Raw genomic sequence first — 23,004 nt, 5'->3', positions numbered from 1 at the left:
AAAAATCTCAGTATTTCTCCTGTTTTATTCTTAACCATGGTAGAGCTCTCTCTAGAGCTTTAGCAGTTAGTTAATCTAAAAATTTACCAGCTTTGATCTGTTTTAACTGAAAAGATTTCTCCCATGTTCAAAATACAGTAGATTTAGTCGTGTGTATCCTGTCTTTTCTGGGCTAAATCTGCCAGCGTTCTTCTGCTCTTGCTCGTGCTGAACTCGACAGGGTGGTTTCCTACCCTGTTTCTAAACGGGCTAGGTGCCCATTTCACAGTTATGCGAATGCAAATTAATATTGCACATGTATTTTGACTGACTCAGAGCACTAGGGCGTAAATGTCTTAGTTTGAGTATTTCTGTTAGTACAAATTAATGTTGTGGTAGTGTTTTCAGCAGTCATGTCACAACTTTGGAACTTAAACTTTTGGTCATTTAGCATCCCTAACCTGTTTTGTTGTAGATACTGCTTCAAACAAGTCTCTCTACCTCTGTATTTCTGCATTTTAAGCTCAAATTTTAGTACATTGTCTATACCCCCATCATTTCTATTTCAGGCCTTTCTCACTTTTGAGAATAATTTTGAAACTGGTTTCTCTGACAGGAGATTTATTTATTTATTTATTCATTCATTCATTTATTTATTTATTTTTTGAGACAGAGTCTCGCTTTGTTGCCCTGGCTAGAGTGAGTGCCATGGCATCAGCCTAGCTCACAGCAACCTCAAACTCCTGGGCTCAAGTGATCCTCCTGCCTCAGCCTCCCGAGTAGCTGGGACTACAGGCATGGACCACCGTGGCCAGCTCATTTTTTCTATATGTATTAGTTGGCCAATTAATTTCTTTCTACTTATAGTAGAGACAATCCTTCTGCCTCAGCCTCCTGAGTAGCTGGGACTACAGGCATGCGCCACCATGCCCAGCTAATTTTTTCTACATATATTAGTTGGCCAATTAATTTCTTTCTATGTATAGTAGAGACAGGGTCTTGCTCTTCCTCATGCTGGTTTCGAACTCCTGACCTCAAGCAATCCACCCGCCTCAGCCTCCTAGAGTGCTAGGATTACAGGCGTGAGCCACTGTGCCCAGGCTCTGACAGGAGATTTAAACACAATTTAGTTTCACACTGTGAAGATATCATTGTAACTATATGGAAGGATCTTGTTTGTTTATCCTAACAAAACAAGTAACTTCAAAATAAGTTGTTGCCTCATTTTCTTTCATGATCTCAGAAAAATCTTTAAATCATCTTTTTTTTCTTGGTTTTCTTTTTTTTTTTTTCTTTTGCCTTAGTGGAAGGTAAGAAAACCTTTAGTTTAAAGATATTTTAGTATTCTGTTCAGAAGAGAACACTTAACTAAGTAAGAAAACCTGAGCAAATCCCTACATTCTTAATAGTATATTGGTGGTTTGGGTTCCTATTCAGTCATGAAAATTCTTAGGAAACTGTAGAGTTTCAAAATAGAAGGAGAGGTATAATTATAGAGCATCTAAATATTAGAACCTGCTAGAAAAGAATATAAAGTACCCTGTTTTAAAAATTTGTCATAATAAATTAGCTAGAATTGGATGCAAAGAGTTTATCAAAACTGCATTTTCATTGATCCTTTTATATTCTGAAGAAAGGATCTGTAATGGGCAGGACTTGTACTAAGCAACAGAAAGCTACTTGTAATTTAGATAGATCTAACAGAGGAGCAAATATATATATACACACACACATATTATAAAACAAATATTTCAATATAATAAAGTCACGTAATGTCCTGATCAAAACATTTTTAAGTAATTTTATTTAAAGGAAAATTTCTGTGTAGTAGATATTTTTAAGTTTTCCTCATCACTATTTTAAATTTGATGTATAGTGAGAATTTTGGCAGTTAAATAGGTTGTTTTCTAAACATGTGTTGCTGATGAAGTTGTTTAGTGATTTTTGTGTGTTTCTTGGCTATTTATGATACGTTGTATGTTGGGATGGCCTGTGGGCCATTGGATTTATTTAAATTGATGTAATATGCACACCTTACTAAGTTTTATTATTAAATTTCCTTATTAAGTTCACTTTCTCATGCATTGTGAACCTTAGATATATAGGACGACTAAAACTAAAGGATTCAGAAAAATAAGGAGAACTCAGCGTTGACCTTGCGGGGCTTGGGGACTCAGAGAACTTTTCATTTTTGCTGTTTAGTGGTTGAGGGCTGAGCTCTGGATTGGATATTGACTCTACCACTGCAGATATGGATCTGGTTAGCTGTGTGACCTTGTGCAAGTTCCTTAACTTCTCTGAGCCGCAGTGAACGTCTCATCTGTAAAATTGGGGATAATTATCAACTTTATAATTGAAATATTACAATAATGCTTATAAAACCTATAGCATATTGTCTGGAATGTGGTAAATATTCCAATGTTAGCATTTACTCTCACCGCTACTATAGTAGAAAGAATGCTTTTAGATCTAATAATTAAAATATCTATGACAATACGTTCTATTTATTATCACTTGGTAGTATCATAAGAATTTTATTGACTAACAAGACAAAAGACCTTTTTTAAAAATCCAGCAAAAGAACTGTAAAGACCTTAGATATACTGCTGATTTTTCTCCTACCTATATGTTTAATTTTGTTAAACAAGAAATATTTTATTCATTGCATACCCTAGTTGAAGCTTAGATTCTGATATAACATAGATGTCCTTCAATCCCTCCTGCTTTACCCCGTTCTGACAGTCTCAATTTCGCGGTTTCACACTTTCACCATTTCTTATACCATAGCTATGTCCAGACTCCTTCGATGTGCAAACAGGATGTTTGAGGAAATTAAGGGGAGAGGATAAAAGCTGGAGAATGGGAGGCATGGCCTTCTCTTCTCTTCTTCACGTTAATGTTGGGTATACACTATTCTAGTGAATAGGAGAAGGCTTTGGAATGAGGTAGAGGTCCTGAATTAAAATCTTAACCGTAACACTTTGTAGCTGTGCAACCTCAGACAAATTACAGCTGTGCAAACTCAGCCTCAGTTTTTTTATCTGTTAAAGTATTGATAATAGCTACTTTATGGGATGTTTAAAAGGCTAAATGAGGTGATACTTGAAAAATATCTCTGTCTATATATAATAGGTATTAGTAAATGATCACTGCTATTAATTTTTAAATCACTTAAACTTTTAGAAAAAACTGTTGTTTTTATCCATTGTAACTTTCCCATATTGCCCTCCAAACAAGTAATTCCCATGGATTAGTCTGTTTATGTGTTTCCAAATTAAATAAGATTTTTGACACTTGCACGCTATTTTCTACTCGCTGATGGCATTGATGTCTAGCAAGTTTACATTTGTACATAGTACACACATAAACACACACCTACATGCACACTGCAGAATTATATGTAGCACTGACATTAGGGGTGATTGGCATTCACAGCAAGTGTTTATTAAACCAGCCTGTCCAAAGTAGCAAGCTATGTTTGTTTTTTGTCCTAATACTTTAAGCTCCTTAATGTGCTAAAACTCAAATCAATATAATTTAATTTTCTAGTGTTAATATTAGCTTAGTAATGTGTTATCATAGTTAATATTCAAATAATTCATGGAGTTAATTTGGCAGGGTTACCTTATGACAAATATAGAAATATTTGATTCTTATTGCCACAGAAATAAATCAACAAATACAGAATAAAGTTTGAGAAGGAAAAAAATGATGTTTGGGGTTCATTTTCTGAAGTAGGTATGCATAGCTCATAACAGTAAGTTAAAAGGTAAGGCTAAACCTAGGCATTTCAGTTTTTATATGCTTTGTAAACCTGAACTTGAAAATCTGTAATATTTGGTAACTCTCTCTTTGCCAGTTTGTCATTGAAGCCCTATCAGAAGGTTGGTTTGAACTGGCTGGCATTGGTGCATAAACATGGACTTAATGGCATTTTGGCAGATGAAATGGTAAGTGTACTCTATTTCTAGGATTTGTTATTCAAAGTGTCATTAATAGGTATCCTTGCTGTCATTTAAAACATGAAATTTTTCCTTTCCACTGTAGTTAACTACTCTCACTTCAGTATCTTATATTTTCTCATCCCTCTCTGTTTTCATTAGCATGTTAGTTTTAGCCTTCTCACTCCTGCCCAAAATGAAAATAGATTTATTGTTTTTCTGATTATCTAATCAATACGTTCATGTGTTAAAAATTAGACATTACATAAAAACATACAAAGCAAAAAAATAAAAGTCACCAAAATCCTACCAGCTAGAAACAAGCTCTAGTTTTTTGTCCATCTTTCTAGAATTTTTCTTCTGTAAGCATGTGGTGTTTGTATGTGTACATGTGTATATATGTACATATATGTGTAATACTAAGTGAGATTTTACACTATGTAATTTTTCTACAGTTGCCTTTTAAGTTTTATTTTTTTATTTTTTTTGGTGTAATAATTGAGATACAGAGGATAACTATGCTGTACCCAGTGTCACTTAAACTAACTCTGAAGCTCTGTGTCTCCCATGAAAAAAGGTGTGTGTGTGTGTGTGTGTGTGTGTGTGTTTGGGAGCCAGCTGTTAATAGCCGTGAGCACCTTATTACTGCAAAGGACTTAATTAGCCCAGTACCCACTACTCCCCTCCTTTTCCACCCTATCAAACATTTCCCTTACAAAAGACCATTTGTCCTTAAGTTTTAATTTACTTAAATACCTGTCCTGGTTTGTAAATAAACGCACACATATATATCAGCAACATCATTTCAGCCACTTTATTTTTATTAGATATCTCTCCAAGTCTATTCTTCGCCAAATCCTATTTGCTTAAAGCAAGTTTAGGAAGTTCATTACAGCCAATAGTCCAGGTGTTATGTAGAAACTTGACCTTTAATCTAATATTACCTTCAGCAGAACTTTTTAAAAGTTTATATTAAGATAGAATCAGAATGGGTCATGTTGAGTAGAGAAAATGTTTATCGAATACATATGTATTACACTTTGTATTGAATTCCCAAAGTAAAAATTAATAAAGATAATGATATTTATTCACTAGTTAGCTACTAGGAAACTAATCTTTTCTACTGTAAGACATATTCCCACACATATTTCATACTGTCATTAAATATGCTATTTAATGAAAAAGTGAATAATATATATAGCATTTCAAAATACAGAAAGTACATATAGAATGTATAGCATTGCAGTTGTAGCATTACAGTTTGCCTTTCATGGACTGTCTGATCCTTGCCAGGTGACCTAATCTCTCAGGACTAATATTAATAAAATGTAGATAATTTCTATATCACAAGATTGTAGGTGGCATCACATGAGGTGTGTATTCTGACATTCTTTTTGTAGCCTGTAGAGCACAATATTTTAAGTTGGTGGCTTAGTCAACTAGGGTTGCCACACAAAATACCACAGACTGAGTGGCTTAAACAACAGAAATTTATTTTTTTCAATTCTGGAGGCTGAAAGTCCAAGATCAAGGTATTATCAGTTTGGATTACTCCTGAGGCCTCTTTGGCTTGCAGGCAACCATTTTCTAGTTGAGTCCTCACATGGTCTTTTCTCTGTGTGTGTGTGTATCCCTGGTATTGCTCTTCTTGTCTAACATTGTCTAACAGTGACACGGCCATATTGGATTTGTCCCCACCCTTATGACCTCATTTAATCTTAATTTCCCTCTTAAAACCTTTCTCTCTCTGGTGTTTTTTTTTGTTTCTTTTGTTTTGAGACGGAGAAACAGAGTCTTGCTCTGTCGCCCAGGCTGGAGTACAATGGTGTGGTCATAGCTCACTGCAACCTCAAACTCTTGGGCTCAAACAATTCTCCTGCCTCAGCCTCCCAAGTAGCTGGGACTGTCAGGTGTGGACCACCACATCTAGCTATTGTTTGTATTTTTTGTGGAGATGAAGTCCTGCTATGTTGCCCAGGTTGGTCTCGAACTCCTGGGCTGAAGTGATCCTCCCACCTTGGCCTGCTAAGTGGTGCTGGGATTATAGGCGTGAGCCACCATGACTAGCTTAAAAACCCCATCTGAAAATACAGTCACACTGGGGGTTAGGTCTTGAACATAGTGTGCTTTAGAGGCAACACAATTCAGTCCCTAACAGTTGGGTAATGTTTAGTTCCCCTTAGGAGCTAAACCTCTTTAGTAGCCATTTTTAAAACCAATATTTTATTGATGTCTAATTTACTTACAATAAAATGCACAAATGTACAGTTTAGTGACTTTTCACATGTATTTACACCCACATGACCACCACCCAGAGCAACATTTTCCAACATCACAGAACGTTCCACATTGTGTTTTCCTGTCGTTACCACCACCACTGTTTTAACACTGTAGACTGATATGTTTCTGGTTATACAGTATGTACTATTTGTTTCTGGTTCATTTGGTGGAACATAATGTTACTGAGATTCATCTGTGTTATTACATGTGAACTTTGTGTTCTTTTTTATTGCCATGTTGTATGGTAGTACATAGTATAAATATACCACAATTTGTTGATCCATTCTTCTGTTGATGGATATTTAGGTTATTTCTAATGTTTGCTTACTAAAATAAAATTATGAAGTCTTACTCAAATCCTTTTGTGGACATATGCTCTGATATCTCTTGATTATATTCCTAAGAGTGAAATTGCTGGATAATATAGTGGACATATGTTTACCTCCACTTAGTCCTGGGACGTCATCCTCATTCTGTCCAGTGTGTATTAAATATTTGCTAGATATAAGCAATAACCAAAATTATATCTTTTCCATGCAATGCAGAAAATCTTCCACATTAATATGTGTTATGTATGAATTAGCAATTAAGATCTATCCATCCTGCTAATTAAAGTAGTTATAGCAGCATTTGGAGATGATGATCAGTTTGAGAAGAACATAGTAGAAATTCTCTTAGAGTTGCATTATGAAAAATCAAAAATGAATACAGCACAAAAATGTTCCTTTTCCTTTTGTATTTTCAAATACTTATTTGTTCTTTGTTTATTTTCCAATTTCATGTATTATCTTTTAAACTTTTAATTTTAGGGCCTAGGAAAAACTATACAAGCCATTGCATTTCTGGCATATCTCTATCAGGAGGGTAATAATGGTCCTCATTTGATCGTTGTTCCAGCCTCAACTATAGGTTTGTAATACTGGGGACAACTGTATTTGACTTTACAGTGTTTTATCTAGGTAGCAGAGAGTGTGTGTAGGGATGTTGGGGGAGGGGGTCGGTTGTGGTTTCCTAGTTTGTGGAGATGAAGATTAATTGTTTATGGTCTCCTTATACCATACCTTCTCCATCGTGTATATATGTGTGTTTGTATTGTCAGTCTTTTAAAAGAAAATAACTCAAATGTAAGTCAGTTACTCATTTTTCAAATCATCATAGATCAAGGACCATTTGATAAGATCATTTACTTTGGTATTTTTAAATTTATGATTAGATATTTATTGAGTCAAAGTATATAATTCCTACTCAAATGACTGTTCCATTCTTTCTCAGTTTACTGATTGTGGAAGTTAGAGTAAGAAAATATTTAGCCATACGAATGGAACAAAGAAAACCTTCTCTTCCAATTAAAATTGGAAGTTAAATAACCACCTTTGTAAATATAGTAGTTGGTCCTCTGCCCTTCATTTTGAAGCCTCGTCAAAACTTCAAGATCATTTTAATCATAAAGAGTAATATTGTGAAGGGTCTGTGATAAAAACAAAATTGTGTTATTTATATTTTATAAAAATTTCTAAGCATTACCTGTCAAACTTTATCATTAACTACACAAGCATACCCTATTGTAGCAGATGCAAGTAACATCTCTTTTGTTTCCTAGATAACTGGTTAAGGGAAGTTAACTTATGGTGCCCCACTTTAAAGGTGCTTTGTTACTATGGTAAGGATATGTAATTCTGCTTCTGAGAATTTCTTCAAAATTAAAATACACTAAAGCACAATAAATAACGTCAATGTATGTATTGTTTTTAAATTCTAGGTTCTCAAGAAGAACGTAAACAAATTAGATTTAACATTCATAGTAGATATGAAGATTATAATGTAATTGTGACCACGTAAGTATTGATAAATTTGGGGGGGGGATTTGTGCAACCCCCAAATTTTTTAAAAAGTATTTTGAGGTAGTAATATATAGGAAAGTTTATGCCATGCAAAAGTGCAACAAAAGTAATGGAATGACTTAGGTTGCGGATTCAGGCATTTTTTAGTTTGGTGTGTAATGCCAATATCGGAGGATTTTGCTGGTGTATCAGCTCACTGTGGGTATAAAAAGGTTTCGTTCACTTAATGGAAAGCATAATCTTACAATAAGATTCTTAGTTAAGCTTAATGTAAACTTTGAAATATCCCACCAAAATGATTCATATTTTTAACTTGCAAGTCAGTGTTAATAATAAATACTCTGAAATCTCACTCTCCCAATGAAAAAATATGAGTTAGGACAGAAATAAGGATGAAAAATTTAACTTTGAATAAATTGGCCACTACCTGGTAGGTAGTAACTGGCATAAATATCTGGCAGAGAACTTGATGTTCTTGTGTTGCATTTATTATATAAGTTATTTAAAGCTCTATATTAACTGTTGGTATTACTTCTCACTACTGGCTTCTTTTGTAGGAGTCAGTGATAAAAATAATCTAAAATTTAATCTTTTTTGAGATTCTTACTCTGTTGCCCTGGGTGGAGTGCAGTGGCATCATCATAGCTCACTGCAATCTCAAACTCCTAGGCTCAAGCAACACTCCTGCCTCAGTCTCCTGAGTAGCTGAAACTACAGGCATGCCCCATGAGGCCCATCTAATTTTTCTATTTTTTATAGAGATGGGGTCTCCCTGTTGCTCAGGCTGATCTTGAACTCCTGAGCTCAAGCAGTCCACCCACATTGGCCTCCCAGAGTGCTAGGATTACAGGCGGAGCCACTGTGCCTGGCCTGAAATTTAATTTTTTCTTAATAAAATGGACTCCATATGTAGTCTTGAACTGATAGCTATTAACTATTACTTCTTGGATCTACTCTACTAGTTTCATAAAATATGTTTTAAAGAGAAACATGTTATAGCTTCATGTCTTTTTTCTGCTTAAAAAATAACAATTCATAGAGCAAAGGATATAACAAGGGCAGATTACTTATAAATTATACCCAAATTGGCCTCTTCCCAGGTAGGTAGAAGTTGTCTAATTATATTATAACATTACAGTTTTTTTTTAATTATATATTATGGCTTTTGTAATTTGGTTACGTGTACATCAATACTTATTAGATACAAATATAATTTATTTGAGTACCAACTGTGTCTAGTGCTGTCCTCTGGGAACTGGCTGTTAGATATGTATAAATAAAAGTAATTTTATAAAACATTAAATCTCACCAGCTCCCAAGCTCTTAAAGGTACAACCCTAGCAATTTTTTCTCTTTTGGTGACAGGTATAACTGTGCCATCAGCAGCTCTGATGACCGTAGTCTGTTTCGACGGCTGAAACTTAATTATGCAATTTTCGATGAGGGCCACATGCTGAAGAACATGGGCTCCATTCGCTACCAGCATCTCATGACAATTAATGTAAGACGGTCTGTCGGAAACTGTTCCAGATTATGATAGCATTTGCGATTATGTACTTTAATTTATGTAGTATTCTATATCGGGTATCAGAAAGCTTTTTCTGTAAATGGCCAGATAGTAAATACTTTATGCTTTGCTGGCCATCTGGGCCTCTGTCACATATTTTGGTTTTTTGGGTTTTGTTTTACCTGTTCTGTGCGTCAAACTTTATAAATATCAAATGCAGTTTGTCTTCTTTGATAACCTCACAAAAAGTGATGACACAACGTTACCTAGTTATAAAATAAGACCAGTAGTTTTCACATTCTACCTTACGTACAATATATGATAATAGCAGACACCAATTATCTAAACTACTCATCTTTCATCATAGAATGTTAAATTATTAATAATGGTTTTAATTTATTTCCCTTCCCCCCCCCCTTTACTCCTCACTGGAGAGGGTGGACAAGATGGGAGTGGCTTAAAAAAAAAATCTAAAACTTTTACCTTTATTTACAGGCAAATAATCGTTTGCTGCTCACAGGCACGCCAGTACAGAATAATCTGTTAGAACTCATGTCGCTGTTGAATTTTGTCATGCCACACATGTTCAGTAGTAGCACCAGTGAAATACGGAGAATGTTTTCTTCTAAAACGGTAAGCATAAATGCATATTTTCTCCTAAATATGTTACTTTGAGTTTTATCTAGGCAAGTTTTCTGTTATGTCTTTTTTGTTGTTGTTGAGTGCATTTGCTCTATGAAATATGTTTAAGTAGGTACTATGCCTAGATTTGGATCAGTTCAGAAATCAGCCAAAATACAACATAGAAAAAAATTAGTGAATTCCATAATCAGTGTCTAAAAGTTTTGGTTTTTAATATCCTAATTTTCTGAAGAATGATAATTTTAATTGATGGCAAGCTCAGATATGTAATGTGTGGGCAAAGTTTCATCATTGCATCTTCTTTATCAAAATTGGGAAGGTAAATTAGTAGTATTTCTTTATGAATAAACTATAAGACTGAACAAAGCTAGAATATCCAGAAAATGCCTATACTGGGAAATATGTTCTGAAATAAAAGTCCATAGATACAAAAGTAATAATTTCTGAAATCTGCAGTAAATAAATCCTCTTTAGAAGAAAAGTTAGGTCAATTTTCTCCTTTATTGCTTAGGAAAAGTAAGGTATAGTCTTCAAGAACTCCCAAATTTTTCATTATGGCAATGTTTATATAAATTCTTGGCTGTCTCCCAAATCACACATCTTTTGCAGGAATTTTCTGCAGTATTCTTCCACTGTAAATTAACTGCCTTTTAACATTTACCAATGAACTCCCTCCCCCTTAATATACAGTTTTTGAAATGGCCTTGCAGATTTTATGAACTACTTTTCTAGCTTTAGTTCATAAGATATGGAGGACGGTTTCACATCTTAGAATAAAATTCCACTTTTTAAGTCTCTAAAATCACCAATTTTGACTACTCACTGGCCTCCATTTTGACTAGACACTGGCCTCCACCACATGGTTTGCATCAGACTGCACTAACTTTCTTTTGGGGCCATTTTCCACAAAGAAATACGAATTTTCTATCCTCCGTCTACCCCACCACGTTACACATTTTTACAAACATTTTCATTTTATGGGACTTATCTAGGTAATCAGTTAATGACTTACCAATTGATGACATCTGAACACCAACCTAATATATATTCATTGCCTTAGAGTACGTGATTACATACCATAAAATCTCAAAATTCGTATGGAGCTTCAAAAAGTAGATGACAGTGTAGAATTCAAATGTGAATTCCATCTAGAGTAAATTGAGTTTCTATGGAAAGTAACTCAGATTGTCGTGAGGGATATTTTGATGTCGTATAATACTGTGATAATTTAAATGAATAATAATCTAAAAGAAAATGTTTTTATTTTATGTAGAAATCAGCAGATGAGCAAAGTATATACGAAAAAGAGAGAATAGCACATGCAAAACAAATTATAAAGCCATTTATTCTCAGAAGAGTAAAAGAAGAGGTAACTCTTATCTGCATATTTTTGGTTATGATGATTTCTAATCTGTTTTCTTCTTTATTAGAATGATCATCTTAAACTGTTTTCCTTTCTCAGGTTCTCAAACAGCTACCCCCCAAGAAAGATCGAATTGAGTTGTGTACAATGTCAGAGAAGCAGGAGCAACTTTATTTGGGTCTTTTCAACAGATTGAAAAAATCTATCAATAACCTGGGTATAACCTGATTTTCACAATTTTACGTGAAAAATAACCTTGTCCTAGGGCTGCATTTCGTTTAGTCATATAATGGGATTTGTTCATTTGTAAAAAAAATTAGTTGGGATTTGAAGAAATAATTTTAAAACTTTAAATTGAGATATATTTCAACAAACAGCTATCGGCTTAATTTTTTTTTTTCAATGTGTACTCTTTGGATCACAGAAAAAAACACAGAAATGTGTAATGTCATGATGCAGCTGAGAAAAATGGCCAATCATCCTTTATTACATCGCCAATATTACACAGCTGAAAAACTCAAGGAAATGTCTCAGCTTATGCTAAAGGTAAGGATTTCATATTATGCTAACACTGAGCTTCATAACTCTACGAAACAGGTAGGAGGTTAATTTGTTAGGCAAAAAGTCAGACCACTGAACCCAATGGTCATGTTAGACCAGCAACATATAAGACCAAGTTCAGTGAAGCTCACTTAGGGGACAGGAGAGCCAAGGACTGATAATCTAGATCACGGGTCAGCAAATGATGGCCTTTGTGCAGTGACTGTTTTTATAATAAAAAGTTTTACAGCCATGCCACTACTACTTTCTCACTACCGGCACAGAGTTGAGTAGTTGGAACAGAGATCATCTTGCCTACAAAGCCCAAAACTATTTACTGTCTGGCCCCTTATGGGAAAAGTTTGCCAATTCCTATTCTAGACTTCCATAATGTACTCCCTATTTTTTTTTTTTTTTTTGAGACAGAGTCTTACTCTGTTGCCTGAACTAGAGTGCTGTGGTGTCAGCCTAGCTCACAGCAACCTCCAACTCCTAGGCTTAAGCAATCCTTCTGCCTCAGCTTCCCAAGTAGCTGGGACTACAGGCATGTACCACCATGCCCGATTCATTTTTTCTATATATTTTTAGTTGGCCAATTAATTTATTTCTATTTTTAGTAGAGATGGGGGTCTTGCTCTTGCTCAGGCTGGTCTCGAACTTGTGACCTTTAGTGATCCGCCTGCCTCGGCCTCCAGGAGTGCTAAGATTACAGGCGTGAGCCATCGTGCCTGGCCCCTATTTTTTTTTTTTTTTTAATAAAAAAATCCCTAGATTTTGTGTTCTGTTTAGTGAGTCATTTTTCCCATTTATTTTCTTCATTTTATTTCTTCTTTATAGTTTTAGCCATTATATTCTTTATTTTTGCCTTATTTTCCCTTAGCATCTTTTCCTTATTTATCCTTACTGATCTTGTATTGAAAGACGCAATCCAATTTTTTTTCTTTTAGACAGGGTTTTGCTCTGTCGCCCAGGCTAGAGTGCATAGCTCGCTGCAACCTCAAACTCTGGGGCTCAAGCCATCCTCCCTCCTCGCCCTCCTGAGTAGTTGGGACTGCAGGCACACACCACCCTGCCCAGCTAATTTTTCCGTGGTTTTTAGAGATGGGGTTTCACTATGTTGTTCAGACTCATCTCTAATTCCTGGCCTCAAGCCATCCCCCTGCCTTGGCTTCCCAAAGTGCTAGGATTATGGGCATGAACCATTGTGCCTAGCTTCATTTTCTTTTTAAAAATTTTTTTTTTGTTTTTTGGTTTTTTTTGGTTTTTTTTTTTGAGACAGAGTCTCACTTTGTTGCCCAGGCTAGAGTGAGTGCCGTGGCGTCAGCCTGGCTCACAGCAACCTCAATCTCCGGGGCTCAGCGATCCTACTGCCTCAGCCTCCCGAGTAGCTGGGACTACAGGCATGTGCCACCATGCCCGGCTAATTTTTTGTATATATATTTTTAGTTGGTCAATTAATTTATTTCTATTTTTGGTAGAGACGGGGTCTCGCTCAGGCTGGTTTCGAACTCCTGACCTTGAGCAATCCGCCCGCCTCGGCCTCCCAAAGTGCTAGGATTACAGGCGTGAGCCACCGCGCCCGGCCTCTTTTTAAAAATTTTTTGTATTATTTTAAACTTCCTAGGAAGAATTTCAAACATGTAAATATAGAGAGAATTGTATAACAAACTCCTGCCCATATAACATTACTTCACCCTTTTTCTAGTTATCATTTGGTAATAATGATAATAAGTTTCATGAAATAGAGAGTTTGGAGGACATGGGAGTTTGGGGTGAATATTGTGATGGGCAGTAGCATTCAGGGAGGTACCTGCCTCCTGTGCCCCTTCCCCTCCTTGGCAGCACGTGTGGGTCGGCGTAGCTGGGGAACCGAAGACAACAGTGTACCTTGATGGATGTGATACGGGAAAATACGTGCCTTGCAAAGTTGATACATTTATGATGGGGACAGGTCCTCATTTTCCTTTTCCCAGTCATTGGGGGTTTGGGTGTTGTTGACGTCTTGGCTGTGTCAGCCTCCTCTGTGCACTGCCCTAGGCCTGTGAAAAATGGCCGCAGACATACATGGGGCTTCACTCTCTTACATTGTTGTGTAGTACAGCAATTGGAGGGAGTTCTGGGCAGGATGTGCTGTTGCTTTTGTTGATATTTCTGTCTCCTTCCCAGCACTGCATTCTCTCATCTCCTTTGCATTCCAGGGTTTTCTCCTGTAACTATAGGGAGCCTTGGGTGCTGCCTGTGCTGTGCATTTGCCTCTTTTCCAGTCGGGCCATGATGAGTTTCTGGGTTCAGCTGCTTAAGGTGTCCCTGTGTACCTAGCACTCATGCAGTCCAAATATGTTACTGTCAGGTCCTTGTTCATTCCTGATTGTAAAAGTGGCAGAGTCATATTTTGTTTTTCACAATGTTTATGAGATTTTAGAGAAGGACATGGAGAACTTGATAGTTACCAGTTTTCTAAGGGAAATGCACCAAGAAAAGGGAAAGATTAGGTTTCTTTTCTCAGCAGGGAGTGTAAACTTTCATTTCCCTTTTTACTTTGTCACTCAGTCAGGCTCCATGACTTATTGTCTGCTGTGTCTTGTTAATGCCATCTTTCTTGGCAGAGAATGTATTTAACAGACCACCTGTTAAACTATGCTGACTAATTCTCGTTTCTTTGCCTAAGAAATGTGTTTGCTGATTTGGTCTTGGATTTTGTAAGGTCCTTGTGTTCTTACAACAAAATGTGTTTCTTGGAGAAACAATAAAAAAAAATGAAACTCTTGTTTCATCTGTACCCTCTAGATCCCTCCTCAGGGTTATTTTGAATCAAATTCTAGACATTATTTCATCTGTAAATATTCGTATATTCATTATGTCATCTCTAAAACAATACGGGCTTTCCCCCTTTTGTTATACCTAAAAAATGAATATTAATTTCCTTTGTTAAATCTGTTGCACTAAAATGTTGACTTAAGTATTTTATCAGATATGAACAATTTTATTAAAATGTTCTCATCATATTGTAAAATGTTTTATTTTGAAGTATGTTATATTTTGTTTTGTTTTAAGGAGCCTACACACTGTGAGGCTAACCCTGACCTGATCTTCGAAGATATGGAAGTTATGACAGACTTTGAACTACATGTACTTTGTAAACAATATCGACACATCAATAACTTCCAGTTAGACATGGATTTAATTTTAGATTCTGGAAAATTTCGAGCTTTAGGATGCATCTTGTCCGAATTGAAACAGAAGGTATTAAAAAAGAATGATAATTTTCTTGCATTTTCCCAGTTAGTTCAACTTCTTGAAGCAATTCTTGCATCATTTGACTTTCTTGAAGTTTTAGCCTGTGTCTTTTCTACATTCTGGAACCTAATGTTTTGAACATTTTCTTGACATATTTGTACATACATTTTCCTGATTACTTCTTTTTCTCTGTGGAACCTCAAAGAGAAGAGTAGAAGTTCATAGACTATCTGTATTGATGTTTAAAAAAATAATCTTAATTGTTATTATTTCATAGGTGACAATCTGTATGAATGCTTTAAAATTTTTAGAAGATACTATTTGTTAAATATTTGTTAAGTAACATTGCAATTAATGTGTGAAATAGCTTAATTTTGTAAGATCACATTCTAAATAGTGAATACTTAGCTATTCACATTTGCTGACATTTTTCTGTTGTGAAAAGGAAGTAATATTTAACAGTTCTTAAAACTAAAACTAAGTTAAATTTTAGCTCTGAAGTTATAGAAGTTAAGGTAATTTATTCCTAAGCTACAAGAAATTTATCTTAGGTATCATTATTTGATTTTTATTAAAGAAGCAGTGGATACTTGTGTCCTAGGGAAGTTTTTGCAAACTGTCAGCATGATATGGGTAACACTCCTAATTGTTTAGCCCTGTCAAGACTTTGAGTACTATGTATAATCACTTTATATTTCTGTGTCTGATTCATGTATGTATTTTCACAGGGTGACAGAGTTGTATTATTTAGCCAATTTACCATGATGCTGGATATTTTAGAGGTTCTCTTAAAACATCATCAGCATAGGTACCTCAGATTAGATGGAAAAACTCAGATTTCTGAAAGGTTGGTATATTTCACTTTAGTTTCAAAAAAAAAATCACTCATTATTTATTATTTGTTAGAATTTTAAACTTCTACAGCATATAGAATTTTGTTGCTTTTAGTCTTATGTTTGCTTACTTCAAATCATTGCCTTAAAAATGAGAGAAATTTTCTTTTTAAATTTTCTGTCCAAATTACATGCAAATATATTTTGAAATAGCTGTTAAAATTATATGCTTGTTAAGGTTTTCCCTGTTTAAAAATCATTTGAAGTCTAAAGCACCTTATCTTTAATCATTTAAAAATTTTAGGCTTTTCATATATTATGGGTAATTAAGTTCTTTTTTAATTCCCAAAGGTTGAAGAGATTATCTTAAAGAATGCTTTTTCTGGTGTTTTCAAATTGGATTGTATATTTTGACTTAATTATCAGCCAGAATAATTTTTTTCTTTTTTCTTTTTTCTTTTTTTTTTTTTTTTTTGAGACAGAGTCTCGCTTTGTACCCAAGGCTAGAGTGAGTGCCATGGCATCAGCCTAGCTCACAGCAACCTCAAACTCCTGGGCTCAAGCGATGCTCCTGCCTCAGCCTCCCGAGTAGCTGGGACTACAGGCATGTGCCACCATGCCCGGCTATTTTTTTCTATATATATTAGTTGGCCAATTAATTTGTTTCTATTTATAGTAGAGACAGGGTCTCGCTCTTGCTCAGGCTGGTTTCGAACTCCTGACCTCGAGCAGTCCGCCCGCCTCGGCCTCCCAGAGTGCTAGGATTACAGGCGTGAGCCACCGCGTCCGGCCAGAATGATTTTTTTCTTCCCTGCATTAGAATAAGGGTAAAAGTCATGCTAAAAGAGAATGCACTGATACAGTTTGATCTTGAAGTCCTTGGTTCATCAGCTTATTGTCTGCTAGTAGCAACCGACAGACTTATGAGAAGGTTAAAGATCGAAATGCCATATATAGAATTTAGATAAGCCAGAAGTCATTAAACAAACAACAAAATAGTTCTTTGGGAGTTAATCAAATATGAGTAATTGAATTAAAGAGTTAGTAGGGGAAGCAATAGTATAAAAAAGAAGCCGATGAATTGAGAAGGCTCTTCAATGATATAGCCATAGGAAACGTAACTAATGCCTTGCAAAAGCATGTATATACATTTCCAGGTTTCTTTTCCATGTGATGTGATTATTTTCAGTTTTGATTATATTATATACTTTAGTGAGATTTAATCTAATATATTTGTCTTACAGGATTCATCTAATTGATGAGTTTAATACCGATATGGATATCTTTGTATTTCTGCTGTCAACAAAAGCTGGTGGATTAGGAATAAATCTGACATCAGCAAATGTTGTCATACTTCATGATATTGACTGTAACCCTTATAATGACAAACAGGCAGAAGATAGATGCCATAGAGTAGGCCAGACTAAGTAAGTGTTTTTAGTTGAAATTTATTTTTTAATTAAATGCACGTTGAATTTGTATAGAATATAGTGTGTTAGTTTTAATTTTGTCAGGAAAGCATGGCAGCTAATGTGTTTTATACCAGCAGTGTTGAATATGAACTCCACTACGTAACCTATCCATTTTTTTTTTAGTAATTAAGACAAGATAACCACCTGCTCTCACCCCAGATAGTTCTGCAGTTCATGAAGAGGAAGTATTATCAAGGGTCTACATTGTTGAAAAAGATTAGTAATTGAAAAGACTTGCTTGTTAGACAGCTTAAGACCCAGACAGACTTGGTAGTGAGCATACTATTGCTATCTGTTATCTGCCCTTTAGGAAAATAGATTATTTGAGTAGATTATTTTAGGTTTAGGTTAATGTTGACATGGTCACAGGACTATAAGGAGGTGAAAGTAACTACAGTTCAACTCTACTTTCATATGTAAACAGCGAACAATGTCTTATTTGTGAAGTATTTTATTATATTTCCAAAATATATTCATATGTTCATTTATGGACCAAATATTTATCCATGCCTATTATGGAGTTTTTACTTTACTACATTGCCTTACTATACAGAATTATTTCTTGGAACCTGATAAAGGAAGGATGCCTTATTTGAAAATGTAATTTATGTCTGAACACAGAACTGTTTATTGTAATATAGTTTGGTTTTTTTTTTTTTTGGAGACAGAGTCTCACTTTGTTGCCCAGGCTAGAGTGAGTGCTATGGTGTCAGCCTAGCTCACAGCAACCTCAAACTCCTGGGCTCAAGCAATCCTGCTGCCTCAGCCTCCCAAGTGGCTGGGACCACAGGCATGCACCATCATCCCCAGCTAATTTTTGTATATATATTTTTAGTTGGTCAATTAATTTCTTTCTCTGTTTAGTAGAGATGAGGGGTCTCGCTCTTGCTCAGGCTGGTTTCGAACTCCTGCCCTCGAGCCATCCGCCCTTCTCGGCCTCCCAGAGTGCTAGGATTACAGGCGTGAGCCACCGCGCCTGGCCTGTATAGTTTTAATATAGTTTTATCAGTAATTTTTAAAGTACAAATATCTCTTAGATCAATAGGAAAGGGTGTCTAAAAGCTAAATGCTCAGAAAATGTCAATCTCAAGTAGTTTGAATAAAAGAAGAATTTAAATTTAAGGATATACTTATCACTTTCAAGTTATTCTTTTTGAATTCTTAAATATGATTTACATGTATCCAAATAACTGTACTTAGTAACCAATGGACATATCTTGTGTTTTTTTAGAGAAGTGCTAGTTATAAAATTAATAAGCCAAGGGACTATTGAAGAATCCATGCTAAAAATTAACCAGCAGAAATTGAAACTAGAACAAGATATGACCACAGTCGATGAAGGTAAGCCGTTGTGAGCAGAAACTTCAATATTATTTGTATGACCAATATTACTGAATAAAACTTCAATTTTATTTATATCAAATTAGCTATTACAAGGGAAGAACAAAGATGGCCTAAGTCCTTAACCAGCACACACACAATTTATGGATGACATAAAAAGGAAGCATACTTATTTCAAAAGTACTATAATAACAAAGATCTATTTTGTTAGAATTAATATAAACCTCTTGATTTTGAAAAATTCTTTTTCCTACGTTATTTCTGATAAGAACATCCCCCACATAAATTAAGTTTGTATCTATTATTTTACCTACAATTTTATGATTTGCTTGTTATGTAAGTAATATTTATGAACCCAAAGGTTTAAAATACTTGGCACACTATATTTTAGAGCAAAATTGACTTTATTTGTTCTTTTTTATTTTAAATTTATATAAAAATAATTTTTCTTCTTTTATTTTCTGTTTCTTTTTTTTTTTTTTTCTTTTGAGACAGAGTCCCGCTCTGTTGCCCAGGCTAGAGTGAGTGCCGTGGCATCAGCCTAGCTCACAGCAACCTCAAACTCTTGGGCTCAAGCGATCCTCCTGCCTCAGCCTCCCGAGTAGCTGGGACTACAGGCATGCACCACCATGCCCGGCTAATTTTTTTTTTTCCTTTTTTTTTTTTTTTTCACTCAGAACAATCTCCAGGATAATTTTTTCTATATATATTAGTTGGTTAATTAATTTCTTTCTATTTATAGTAGAGATGGGATCTCGCTCTTGCTCAGACTGGTTTCGAACTCCTAACCGAGCAATCCGCCCACCTCGGCCTCCCAAGAGTGCTAGGATTACAGGCGTGAGCCACCGTGCCTGGCCTATTTTCTGTTTCAATTGTGGCCATCCCAGTACATTTTTTTTTTAATTTATATAAAAAGAATTTTTCTAAATTAAGATTTTTTTCTCTTTTATTTTTGCATAATTGACTTTATTTAGAACCCCAACATTTATATTAATTTCATCTTGACTAGTAAATATTTATTATACTATGGTGCAAGAAAATGTACTTTTGGGGAAATTTGAAATTACTAAATTTCAACTTTTCAGATTGAAGCAGTTGGACCTTAAAGAGAACCCTCAAATAAATAGCTCAAACCCACTCCACCCTGTTAAAAGGAATAATTTTTAACCACTTCGGGACCGTGCTCCCCGGCCGTGAAATCTTGCCCACAGCCGGCACTCACAGTCTGCATGATAGTTTGTGCTGTGCATTGATGATGGATCCGTTTTGCTCTTGTGTGATGAGGAAAACTTTGAAACACTGAGAGCCTGTTCTACTTTACAGGCAGCTTTACTTGTAGTGTAAATCAGATTCGGCAACATATACATACATGTTTTCCTCACGTTATTTTTAAATGTTCACAATTTTATTTTGATAATTGAAAAATTAGAAAAGTCATATCACGGCTGTTGGCTAAAGTCATTTTTGAAAAGATATTCACATAGTTCAAAACTCAGACGATGTGAAAGGACAAACAGAAGAAGCCTCCTTCCTGCCCCATCACCCAGCTTCCCTGTGGTGATGCATGTTAGCCTTTTGTGTTTTTGAGTATGTTGCCAGTTATTTTATGTGTATAGATATATAAGTATATGTATTCTTTCTCCCTTTTTACACAAATTAGCATGTACTCTTCTGCACCTTGCTTTTCTTATTTAATGTTAAATTTAGTTGGAAATAGTTTTTATTATTCTAATAAATAAGGATATTCCTAATATTGATAATGATTTATTTTCATTCAGCAAACTTCTGTTATTTACTGTATCCCAGTATTTTGTTAGGCACCCTGTACTATAGAGAGATCAATACATTTTAATATGTCTTTAAAGAGATAAGAGATGTGTATACTTGTCCGTCTTATATAGCATTTATTTCAGGGTGCTGTGGAATCTTGGGAAATCAGGCATTAGAGAAAGTTGGAGTAAGAAGCAATTGAATTAGATCTTTAAGGGCGAGGATAAGTAGGATGATCATAACTTAAATAATTAACAGGAATTACTAGGCTTTGTGTGGACGTGGCAACTTGCTAGTTTCAGGTATCTAGCAAAGACAACAGTGCCTAATGCATAAGGCAGATTCTACTTGGGCGTTTTTTCTTCCTGATTTGTTTTTTTTAGAACAGCTTTCAGAATTTAATAAAGCAAATAAATTCTCTTTTAGCAATGCTAGTAAATATCCAGATATATGGATTTTATCTTAACAATCCATTTCTAAATATAACCATGATAGTTAATTATTAAGGGACTCAGCTTTTTTTTTTTTTTTTTTTTTTTTTGAGACAGAGTCTCGCTTTGTTGCCCAGGCTAGAGTGAGTGCCATGGCGTCAGCCTAGCTCACAGCAACCTCAATCTCCTGGCTCAAGCAATCCTCCTGCCTCAGCCTCCCAAGTGGCTGGGACTACAGGCATTCGCCACCATGCCCGGCTAATTTTTTTTTTTTGTATATATTAGTTGGCCAATTAATTTCTTTCTATTTATAGTAGAGACGGGGTCTGGCTCTTGCTCAGGCTGGTTTCGAACTCCTGACCTCGAGCAATCCGCCCGCCTCGGCCTCCCAGAGAGCTAGGATTACAGGCGTGAGCCACCACGCCCGGCCTGGGACTCAGCTTTTGATTGTCAGGCTTCTGTCTTTAATTATAGATCTTTTCACATGGGCTGGTTCATTTTCCCAGAGGGACACTTTCCAGTCTCTTGTGAAGCAAAGATAGTGGGAAGAGGTGGTATGAGCCAACTGACTATATTCTCAGAGCCGAGAGGTAGTGAGCGAGGGATGTTTCTCATATTCAGTTAATTTCCCTGTTTTTAGTACAGCCTCTTATGTTCTCTACTATCCCAAGTTCAGAGTTTCCCCAATTCCAATTTTCCAAAGAGTAAATCTTAAGTTTTTGCATCTGGGGTAAATGGCTCGTTCTGCTGGGCAAGCTTTAGGTGTTTCACCCCTTCATTGTGTTCTTAGTTTTCTGTTTCCCATCACCCCATTTCCTGAGCTTTGAGGGGGAGGTGGGATCTGGGTATGAAACAGCCTTGCACTTCCCGCCTCTAAACACTTGAGGTTTTGCTTTGTCTATTTTGCTAAAGTCAGTTTCCATTCTTCCATATACTACTACTTCTGAAAAGTGTTGATAGCTGTCTCGCTGTTGTCATCTTTTTCTCCGGTTCTTTATCTTTAATTTAGTCCCTCCCCACACTTTTCTCCTCCATGATATTTTAATGGCATTTCAGATGGGAGCAGAGGTGATGTGTACATTCAATCATTTTTAGTCATAATTTATGTAAATTATTTGTACTTATATAAATTTGGTCAGTGTCAAAGTTTGCCTGTTGATTTCACCTCAGATATCTGTTAAAATAGCAGCATATTTCAGCTTTGCTCCCAGACCATGGACTTTGAAATGTTTAGCTATAAAGAATCACACCACCACCACCACTTCTCCCTTCTGTAGGAAGTTTTCTTCCTTTGTCTTATTTTTTTTTTATTTTTTAAAAATTATTTTTATTATTTTTTAATTTTTTTTTTACATTGAGGAAGGAGAAGACCTTTGCCTTATTAAAGCTATTTATATATTTTTCCTAGTGCGTGTTTATTTGATAGGCTAAGGATACAATGATGTCTTCTATTTAGTCTCTTAACTGCAGTAACTTTGTCTTCGGCTGTCATTTGAATAATTTTGACGCTGAACTGATGAGAGCGCTTGTACGCCCTTCTTTCCGTCTCTCACGGTGCACTTTAGCTCTGTAAACAGAAAGTGTATTTGTAACTGTGCATGTACTTTATGTTAAAAATGTGTGTGCTCCCTTGTCCATGAAGCTATGGAAGATTAAAGACCATCATTCCTCTCAGATATGCTTATCGGGTTGGGTTTTTGTGTTTCTAGAGCTTAAAGTGATTCTCAAAGTACACTCCCCGCAGCAACAGCAAGAGCAGCATCACCTGGGAAATCGCCAGTTTGAAATGCACATTCCAAACTCCATCCTACACTTACTCAATCACAA

The 23,004-nt window shown here is 35.6% G+C and overlaps 1 protein-coding gene across 6 annotated transcripts in view; it reads left to right on the top strand.

The window, feature by feature from the left end:
- SMARCAD1 (SNF2 related chromatin remodeling ATPase with DExD box 1) overlaps positions 1-23,004 on the top strand; it is a 76,266-nt gene that overhangs the window by 48,912 nt on the left and 4,350 nt on the right. For all 6 annotated transcript variants that reach the window (XM_075998694.1, XM_075998695.1, XM_075998693.1 and 3 more), the window contains 13 exons: positions 3,839-3,929; positions 7,010-7,109; positions 7,801-7,860; positions 7,960-8,035; positions 9,407-9,542; positions 10,044-10,181; positions 11,464-11,559; positions 11,653-11,770; positions 11,978-12,099; positions 15,148-15,336; positions 16,059-16,177; positions 17,408-17,590; positions 18,867-18,976. In XM_075998694.1, coding sequence (XP_075854809.1) covers positions 3,839-3,929; positions 7,010-7,109; positions 7,801-7,860; positions 7,960-8,035; positions 9,407-9,542; positions 10,044-10,181; positions 11,464-11,559; positions 11,653-11,770; positions 11,978-12,099; positions 15,148-15,336; positions 16,059-16,177; positions 17,408-17,590; positions 18,867-18,976 — 1,538 coding nt within the window. The remainder of the gene's footprint in view (positions 1-3,838; positions 3,930-7,009; positions 7,110-7,800; positions 7,861-7,959; positions 8,036-9,406; positions 9,543-10,043; positions 10,182-11,463; positions 11,560-11,652; positions 11,771-11,977; positions 12,100-15,147; positions 15,337-16,058; positions 16,178-17,407; positions 17,591-18,866; positions 18,977-23,004) is intronic.

This window comes from Microcebus murinus, chromosome 29 (assembly GCF_040939455.1).
Source record: "Microcebus murinus isolate Inina chromosome 29, M.murinus_Inina_mat1.0, whole genome shotgun sequence".
NCBI lineage: Eukaryota > Metazoa > Chordata > Mammalia > Primates > Cheirogaleidae > Microcebus > Microcebus murinus.
This window is presented reverse-complemented; position numbering and strand designations above follow the sequence as displayed.